The sequence below is a fragment of the Triplophysa rosa genome, linkage group LG6, assembly GCF_024868665.1.
Source record: "Triplophysa rosa linkage group LG6, Trosa_1v2, whole genome shotgun sequence".
Classification (NCBI taxonomy): Eukaryota; Metazoa; Chordata; class Actinopteri; order Cypriniformes; family Nemacheilidae; genus Triplophysa; species Triplophysa rosa.
The window spans coordinates 8,997,448-9,006,966 of record NC_079895.1 but is presented as its reverse complement, the minus strand read 5'-3'; the positions used below and the strand labels follow the sequence as shown (position 1 = coordinate 9,006,966).

Genomic DNA, 9,519 nt, shown 5'->3' with positions numbered 1-9,519 from the left:
AAACTTATGGGTCAGGGGACAAAATCCAGTTGCAATAATAATGTTCGATTTTTTAAAGTGCAATGATTTTATCAATATATAGATTTTGTTTTTTTGTTGTTGTTGTTGTTGATTCATTAGCTTTCAAGCATCCAGCCAGTCTTAAAAGCACAAATCATGTCATGTACAACCGGTTTGAGCACTGCTTCCTTTTTATCGCAGTAGGCTACAATTGAAGTGTGCAGTAAGTATGTTCACGGTGTCTGTTATCACAAAATCAGGTGTCAGGTAGGCGAACTGTCCCTCCAAACTACGCATGCCCAGTAGCGTCACGTCCAAGTCGTTCGTGCACGGATATACTTCTCATTACTTCCATCCATAGTACGGTGACGGGTCTCTAGCAGCCTGACATAGGAGAGAGAGAGCGGCTGGAGGCAGTTAAGGGAGGGGGGCAGCAGCAGTCGATGCTGGTGACGCAGGAAAAACACCCGACAGCAGACAATAAACCAATGACCTGATCGCAAGACGGCCGTGTTATTTATAATCGAGACAGCCAAGCGTATGCACACGGCGGAGTAAATATTTAACAGCACTTAAATGATTAAATCTGGGGTCGTATGGAGGAAAGATCCAGTTTGATTCTTGGTAAGTGGGTTTGTGTGTGAAGCTAAGGGAAGCTAGCGGCTAATAGCAGATGAGTTGCAAGTCAGTGCTCACATAACGTTAGCTTAGCTTGAACATCTCCATTAACGAATTTTAGGGTGTCCCGTCATTTGTCACCGCTAATATATATGCAGCCATTTCCCAGTTTATCAGCTCAGTCGCTCTGATCTTATGTTTAATGCAAATAGCATTTAAAAATAATACCTCGGATCGGGGAGGTTGCTGTGTGTTGCTAAACTGGAAACAAGTGGTTTTGACGTGGGCAGGTCGTCTGTTTTTGACACCAGTTGAATTCGTTCGTTTTTGAAGGCTGTTGGGTTTAATATTGACCTGTATGGTATTTAAAATGTGTGTTTTGACGTGTTAACAGCTTTACGTTTACTGTCATGAGATTATTGTGTTTTGCTGGAACACAGCTGTTAGCCGTTAGCACGTTAGCCTGTAAGGTTGGGTTTAGCTGCTGTATTTACATTCAGTTTCGCTTTTATTTTTTTGGTTGTAAAAGAATGAATGTAGAGAAATGATGTCTTTGAAAGCTATGGAGTTATATCAAGGTGTTAAGTATGGTTAGTAAGATCGATAAACCTGGTATTATTCAGATTTTGTTTGGAAGAGGAAACAGGCCTGAACTACCACAGTTTCAAACTAGGCCCAATGCATAATGGCTGTGTCTCAAAATCTGTGTGCTGCCCACCCAGACATCGTTTTTGGACACCGTGGGCGCGTTTGTAACGTTCAAAGTGGTTAAATGTCAAATCATAGTGAGCTATTTATCTAGACAGCATTTTTGGGTGCACTGATGCCGGGTTTTTTGGGGTAGCACGGTATTTTGACACATCCGATGTCACCTCTTCGTTTGTTATGCACTTTTCTGAGATTTATTTCCACCGTCTGGATTGCTTTCCTCCCTGTACATTATAACTCTGTAAGCCACATCTTGGGCATGTAGTGGTTATTATGGTAAAAGTGAACATGTGTAATTATTACAGTGCAAGATTTTTGCAGTGTAGGCCTAATATATGTAGTCGATAGAAGTGATTTAATAGAAATTAAGCAGCAGGGGAATCTAATGCTATGTGTTTGTATATTAACAAGGAATTTTAATTGTATGTATTCGTAATTTACTTGGAAAGTATGCACCTTATTAAGGGATTTCTTTAGTTGAATCGTTCATTTAAATTAATTTTTAAATCATTTGTTCATATCAAATAGTTAATTTGTTAAATTCGAATGTTCAGATCTTTAAAATGTATAATGTTGTTCCAGTTCAAAATGATGCAATAGACTGACTTTAATATGGGATGCTGTCAATCAATGGCAAAGATGCTTTGTTTTATAGAATACAGATAAGTCAGTTTATTTTTTTGTCTGACTGTTTATGTTGGATGGATTTAAAATTTGTTTAGTGTGGGCTTGGTTTTGTCTTTTTTATTTTTTTTAACCACATAGAATGTTTTACTCATTACAAACAACCACAAGAAGGTACTTTCTCAATTCTGTGAGAGCATAAAAAAAAAACAATGATTTAGGGTTTGTTCAGGGGTTTTTACATACAGAAATGTTTTGTTCAAATTTTACAACCTTTGTAGAATTATTGATCATATTGTAACTTACTATACTTAGCTGCTCTTATCTTTAAAATAAGTTAATTGTTGCAAATAATTAAATGTTTATGTAACATATCAGTAGTTTTGGTGTATGCTGTTTATACTGCTCTTTTGGCGTTGTTTTTATGTACTAATCAAACCTGTTTTGTATACTATGAACAGCCTCCAGGAATCATAACATGCCGTATAATGTAAAATAAATATAACAATAACGAGATCTGTACTAAAAATGTGTATGAATATTTTTTCCTGGTTATGTAATGCTCTACATTCACATTTGAGCTAGAAATCAACAATAAATTGCTTTGTGAGTGTGATCTCTTGAAACTATTCATAAAAGTTTGCTTGTCAAAAAGTGTGGAAACCCAGACTAAAAATACTGACATCAGTATGGTTATTTTTTCAGGTTATGCAATGGTCTCTGCAACATATCCAGTCCCCCAGGTGGTGCTTTCACTTTCAGAAGTGTGCCGGTTCTCCGTCGCTCCTGAGGAGACACTGATTTCTTCCGGTGTACCAGCGACATAAGCAGACAAGATTGCAAAGATCTGCCCCGTGTCGAGTATGACGGCCACGACCCGTGGCTCCCCTGTGGGAGGGAATGATGGTCAGGGCCAGGCTCCGGATGGCCAGTCCCAGCCTCCCCTGCCCCAGAACCAGGTCAGTGGTGCATTGGATGTCCTCTTTCCATCTTTCAATCCCAATCAAAATTCATATTTTTCTGTTGCCACCGAAGATTTTATACTACAATGATTGTATAGCTAGACAGTTCACTGACTTCCAGAAATATATCTGTAACCCCCTCATAATCAGTACCCCTGTTTCATATCAATGTTTTTGGGGCATGTGCTCATGATGTTTGTCAATAAAAAAAGTGTTTATATTTGATATAATAATCTGCAATTGCATTTCCTTGTTTGTATGATTGAATGACTATAACATTCTTGTACACTACTAGATGCAAACGGTCATGATTGAGATTTAATTATTATTTTTGAAGGTACAGAAATTCTGATTTTGACAGTTTTTGACATAATTTTCGTTTTTAAAGGGATAGTTAACCCAAAACAAAAAATTCTGTCATCATTTAAGGCCATTGCACATTGAGTCCAAAATTTGCGTCCGAAATTTCCACTCTTTAAAAAATAAATACGATCTCACTCAATCACAGTTACACACTGCCTCTGATATTTTCATCCGTCATAAACAAATTCGCACTGGGTTCGATTTTCTTCTTTTTCGCATCCGTAGCAAGCAGTTTGAGAGGCGTTTGGACAATTCGGAGACACGGTAAAAAAAAGAGGCAAAATACGAGAAAACGCATACGAAAATTTCGGACTGTATGTGCAAAGACCTTTACTCACCCTGACACCCTCTTGTCATTTCAAAGCTGCATGGCTTTCTTTATTCTACGGAATACAAAATAAGATAACCAAACAACGGCAGTACCCATTGCCTCGCATTGGTTTGTGTCCATACACTAGAAGTAAATGGGTATCACTCTTCAAAATAGAACAAGTTTGAAATGTCAAGAGGGTGAGTAAAGATGATGAGAGTGTATATTTTAATACAACTGTTTGTTGGTAAATGATGTTCCTTTATTTGAATAATTGCCACTTTGCATGTTCTCAGATGGTTTCTTCCTGTTGGCATTTTGGTCCAAATAAGCCCCTAAAGTGCACCAGATAGGCAGCCTGACTCAGTGAAGCTTTAAATCTTTGCATTGTCTAGAAACCTTTTTTTAAGTTGAATCACCAAACTTTAGGTCTGTTATGAGGTCACTATTATTGTCAGATGAGTCGCCTGCAACTCATGAGGTTATGGCCTTTGCCTGCCTATCTTAGCATTGGATTTCCCAGCAGCAAGTGTAGCTTGGGCTTTATTTCATTTCTGATTGAATAACGGTTTAACAATGCTTTGATGCATGTGCGGTCAAAGAATTGAAACAGCAGCATTATAGCAAAAGAAAAGGCGAGAGGCTCTCTTTGATTATGTTGCAGAGGGCAATTGTTCCATTCTCCGGGGATAGACTGCAGCAGTGTTATCTGTTACACCTGTGCTCACCCCGAGCGCATGTTAAAAGGGACGAATCAATGAGGATGAGGCGCCTGGCAGAGAAAGGCACACCAGTTGGTTAGAGATGTGTAGCGCCTAGACGTGAGAAGCAAACTGGCTATGTAGGTCAGCCAAGCAGAAGGAGCTTTTTCCAGCACACCCCCACATTTCCCAAGTTCCGCAGGCTCCATTCAGATCTACCAGCAGAGCTTCAGCCCACATGCATCCATTGACACACTACAGGAAATTGACTTGGAGCATCTTAAGGCCGCTTTATCTTCCTTACTCTCTCATTCTTTTTAATCCCTTGCACGGGCACACATATATATACGTTGTGCCTGCTTATGAGAAGGATTCTTTGATTCTGGGTAGAACCTTTAGAGCAGTTTAACTATGTCTAATGTTTTTGTTTTATGTATGTAGGTAATTATTGACCCTGTTTAAATTCTGTCCCTGTTCCTTTGAAATTACAAGTAAATCTCAGAAACATGACTCAGAAAGGCTGCATTTTGGGTGATCCTGTTATATTTAGGTTGATGATTGTAGTCTTAATAGATAATATCAAGCCTTACCCCATATAAATATATACTATGCTATAGTTGCTGTTGGATGGAAACGTTGTATCTTCAGAACCACAACTTTTCAATAAATGGGAAAAAGAACATATTTTTTAAAATAAACACAAATTGACACGCTCTTTATTACTTTTCATTGCCATTTGACAAACATGGAGGCCGACCAATATTAATCATTTATGGGAAAAAAATCACAAAATATGGAGATTTGAGGTTTCTGCCTGCAACAATAAAAAACAAACAACAATATGGTAGTTATGTTAGTTGTATGTTTGAGACATGCCATATTATTTCCTAATCCGCTGACCCATGTTCATTACAGACATCCTCTCCCAACTCATCCAATGAGAACTCCCCAGTGAGCCCTCCAGATGACCAGGGTCAGGGGGACAGTCCCGCTCCCCTGGAGGAGGAGGAGCCAGCTTTTCCCCACACTGAACTGGCCAAGCTGGATGACATGATCAACAGGTAGGTTTCTATTTCTTAATTGATCAGATGATGTCTGTATTTTAACCAGACTTGAGTTAAAACCACTTTTTCTTTACTTTCATGCACAGACCTCGTTGGGTTGTTCCAGTTTTGCCAAAGGGCGAATTAGAAGTTCTTCTTGAAGCTGCTATAGATCTTTGTAAAAAAGGTAATATTCCTGTCGTCGTTTAATATTTACAATATTTACAATAAACATTACTGCTGAGTTTCGCAATTCTTTGCCGTTTTGTTTGTGTAAGTTGGCTCTTTTTCTCTCTTGTTAACTTTCACTTTTGCTCCCAAATGAATTCTTCAGTTTCTGTAAATGTCAGCCTCATGTTGGCCTTTCTTTCGTTTTTATCTCAAGGTCTTGATGTCAAGTGTGAAGCATGCCAGAGGTTTTTCAGAGATGGCCTGACAATATCCTTTACGAAAATACTGACTGATGAGGCTGTAAGCGGATGGAAATTTGAGATCCATGTGAGTCCTGCAACCTGAGCTGTGGTGCCATTTTCATCACACTTCTTACATGTTAAAGAAACAGTTTTTTTATTTGCACATTTGCTAAATGTGTGTGTTTTGCTAACTGTCCAAGACGTCCCATCCAAAACTGACTGCATCTTTGAGCAACTGAGACTAAATGTGATGTTATTTTGGTAGCCTTCATCTTATTTAGCCTTTGATTGAAATGCTAACGCTTTGATCAAAGAGTTCCTTTCAGTAAAACAGAGCCGGTATTAGGACACAGCTCTGAGTCATCCCTCTCATATGAAGCTTGTTTTAGCTCTTCCCAAGCTGCTCTAGGATCAGTCTCATTGGCACTGCAAATAGTTCATTTTTTCATTTCAAAACCACCCACTCAGAGTAATTAAAAATGCATAAATTACGCTTCGTTGTACGCTAAAATCATCAAATAATCTCTCTCTCATTTCTTTCTTTAGCGGTGCATCATTAATAATGCCCACCGACTGGTGGAGCTGTGTGTGACCAAGCTCTCTCAGGACTGGTTCCCTCTGCTAGAACTACTGGCCATGGCCACCAACCCCCACTGTAAGTTTCACATCTACAATGGTACTCGGCCCTCTGAGACTGTGCCTGCCGGGGTTCAGTTGGCTGAGGATGAGCTGTTCGCCCGTCCGCCTGACCCTCGTTCTCCAAAGGTAAGGCGGTTCTCGGGTCAGTGTAACTTATTGGTGCATTCACAAAATACTTCCTGTTTGTTTTGTTTCTTACAGGGCTGGTTGGTGGACTTAATAAACAAATTTGGCACATTAAACGGGTTTCAAATTCTGCATGATCGATTCGTGAGTGGCCAAGCTCTAAATGTTCAGATCATCGCTGCACTCATTAAGTAAGAACAGCCGAACATATTTAACCAGTTTTCTTGAAATTGGAATGCATCCTAGTAAACAGTAATATCTGGTTGTGTTTTGCAGGCCTTTTGGACAGTGCTATGAGTTTCTCACTTTGCACACAGTGAAGAAGTACTTCCTTCCCATCATAGAAATGGTTCCTCAGTTTCTAGAAAACCTCACGGATGAGGAATTGAAAAAGGAGGCCAAGAATGAAGCCAAAAATGATGCCCTGTCCATGATAATCAAATCGTTGAAGAACCTGGCCTCTCGAGTACCAGGACAAGAAGAAACCGTGAAGAATTTAGAGATATTTAGGTTAAAAATGATTCTTAGGTAAGATGAAACCCTGCTAAATCCTGTTTCAATATCAAAACTCTCCTTTCAGTGTTTTTGATGGAATCTGTTTTCGCTACAGGTTATTGCAGATTTCTTCTTTTAATGGTAAAATGAATGCACTAAATGAAGTAAACAAGGTGATCTCAAGTGTGTCCTATTACACTCATCGCCATGGCAATCCCGAAGAGGAGGAGTGGCTTACAGCAGAACGCATGGCAGTAAGTCACACTGTGGACTATTGGAGAATGTTGTCAGCTTTGGCAGAATTTTGAATCAGTTTTTTGTATATGTGAAATATAGAAAATGATAGGCATTACATGAATGTTCTTTCCGTAGGAATGGATTCAGCAGAACAATATTTTGTCTATTGTGCTGCGAGACAGCCTTCATCAGCCACAGTATGTGGAGAAACTAGAGAAGATCCTGCGCTTCGTCATCAAAGAAAAGGCCCTGACGCTGCAGGACCTGGACAACATCTGGGCTGCTCAGGTGAGGAAGCCAGCACACAATGTTAATGCCACAAAACTTCTCTTTGAAACTGCAGGCGATCCATTTTTAAGAAGTTCAAAAATTAAGAAAAAAATGTAACTTTGTTGTGTAGGTTTTGATTAGTAAAAATGGTGTTTATATTCTCAGGCTGGGAAGCATGAGGCTATCGTCAAGAATGTTCATGATCTCCTTGCTAAACTGGCTTGGGATTTCTCACCTGAGCAGCTGGACCATCTCTTCGACTGCTTCAAGGTTAGTTGTTTTTCTGGCTGTTGTGTGTAAAATGTAGAGAACTCAAATTATTCTGTTTTGTTAGGACTTAGTATTTTTATGTCTGGTTTACTAGCATCTCAACAGATTACAGAATCTCTGTTCTCAAATATTCTGGTTTATAGGAGAGCTGGACTAACGCAAGTAAAAAGCAGAGGGAGAAATTATTAGAATTGATTCGTCGACTAGCAGAGGATGACAAGGATGGCGTGATGGCTCACAAAGTGCTCAATCTGCTGTGGAATCTGGCCCATAGTGACGATGTTCCTGTGGATATCATGGACCAGGCCCTCAGCGCTCATATCAAGATTTTGGACTATAGCTGCTCACAGGTACCCTGATTGGCTTTATGTGGTAGTGGTACTTATGCTAAGGCCATGAAGTGAATTTTTTGAGTGAGATGTTGTGTTAAACGTTTGAATGCGTTGGATTGAGAACAGTGTTTTTCTGCCGCTGTAGGACAGAGACACTCAGAAGATGCAGTGGATAGATCGATTCATAGAAGAATTGAGAACAAATGACAAATGGGTTATTCCTGCACTGAAGCAAATTCGGGAGATCTGCAGCCTCTTTGGAGAAGCCCCCCAGAACTTAAGGTAAAAGAACTTAATCAGTTTTAGCATTTTTTTTAACATTGGCTTGTTTTTGTACCTTAGAAGCATATAGACGAGAATGATTTTTCCACATACATGCAATTCGCCATCAACGTGTTGAGGGAAAGAAAGGAAATGTACTGTAGCAAATGTACCGCTGCAACATCCCTGTTGTTTTTCAGAAAGAAAAAACCTATAAACGTACTAAAGAACTTAGAGGGGTAAGTGGACAGCTGATTTTTGGGAAATATTATTACTAATTTAAACCTGTATGAAATTTTAGCTCATGAGAATTTGTGAAAGAATTAAATTTGCTTTGTGTCCCCTGCACCATCCAATCAAATCTCTATTAAAATCAATGGTCCTTAATTTGGGTCATGCCAATAAAGCCTCTTATAACGAGTGCTGCTACACTTTATAACCTTACAAACCGTAAAAAAAGATAAATTAAAAACTTTCTTGGAGCAAAGTTATGATGATTTGCACTCTTGCTTTGGGATGCTTTAAACATGCGGAAAGCTGAACTTATATATTCCACCACTTTTCAACACAATGAGTTTAATATGACAACAAATCCTATTTCTGTCTTTTCTTTGGTCGCAGAATATTGCACTTTCAAATTGTACAACAAAGCTGTATTTTCAAACATGCTTGTTTTTCAAACTATAACGCCAGTCCTCATACAAAATTTATACAAAGCAAAAGAACGTAAAATGTAATAGATGTGCACACGTGAAAGCAATCATGGGGAGAGAAGTTAATATCCCGATTGTGTTTTTCTTTGTGTATAGTCAAACGCAGCGGAGCCCACATGTGTTCTATCGGCACGACCTGATAAACCAACTGCAGCACAACCATGCTCTGGTCACTCTTGTAGCAGAGAACCTGTCTGCATACATGGAGAATATGAGGCAGTTTTCTAAAGGTTAGTGAGCTTAACAGTATGACTGATGTGAAAAGATGGCACTGTTTTAAGTTTTCCAATAGAGTTAATATTTTGTTTTATGTAATGTTATGCCTACAATGTGTTTTTGTTAGCAGAGCACACAGACTTTGATCCTCAGACTGTCAGGCCAGGAAGTCGGTATAGTCATGTGCAGGAGGTCCAGGAACGACTCAATTTCTTGAG

At 39.2% G+C, this 9,519-nt stretch overlaps 1 protein-coding gene across 13 annotated transcripts in view; it reads left to right on the top strand.

Moving 5' to 3' along the window:
* Positions 1 to 288: 288 nt before the first annotated feature.
* usp9 (ubiquitin specific peptidase 9) overlaps positions 289 to 9,519 on the top strand; it is a 31,723-nt gene continuing 22,492 nt past the window's right edge. The window contains exons 1-16 of one of the 13 annotated variants that reach the window (XM_057335277.1): positions 291 to 624; positions 2,656 to 2,909; positions 5,202 to 5,347; positions 5,437 to 5,516; positions 5,715 to 5,827; positions 6,289 to 6,507; positions 6,583 to 6,698; positions 6,784 to 7,035; positions 7,118 to 7,256; positions 7,375 to 7,527; positions 7,675 to 7,779; positions 7,923 to 8,129; positions 8,257 to 8,393; positions 8,573 to 8,611; positions 9,182 to 9,315; positions 9,429 to 9,519. In XM_057335277.1, coding sequence (XP_057191260.1) covers positions 2,814 to 2,909; positions 5,202 to 5,347; positions 5,437 to 5,516; positions 5,715 to 5,827; positions 6,289 to 6,507; positions 6,583 to 6,698; positions 6,784 to 7,035; positions 7,118 to 7,256; positions 7,375 to 7,527; positions 7,675 to 7,779; positions 7,923 to 8,129; positions 8,257 to 8,393; positions 8,573 to 8,611; positions 9,182 to 9,315; positions 9,429 to 9,519 — 2,027 coding nt within the window. In that variant the 5' untranslated portion in view covers positions 291 to 624; positions 2,656 to 2,813. Of the gene's footprint in view, positions 625 to 2,655; positions 2,910 to 5,201; positions 5,348 to 5,436; positions 5,517 to 5,714; positions 5,828 to 6,288; positions 6,699 to 6,783; positions 7,036 to 7,117; positions 7,257 to 7,374; positions 7,528 to 7,674; positions 7,780 to 7,922; positions 8,130 to 8,256; positions 8,394 to 8,572; positions 8,612 to 9,181; positions 9,316 to 9,428 lie in introns of all 13 variants that reach the window. The other 12 variants (XM_057335268.1, XM_057335271.1, XM_057335275.1 and 9 more) reach the window with 12 other exon arrangements.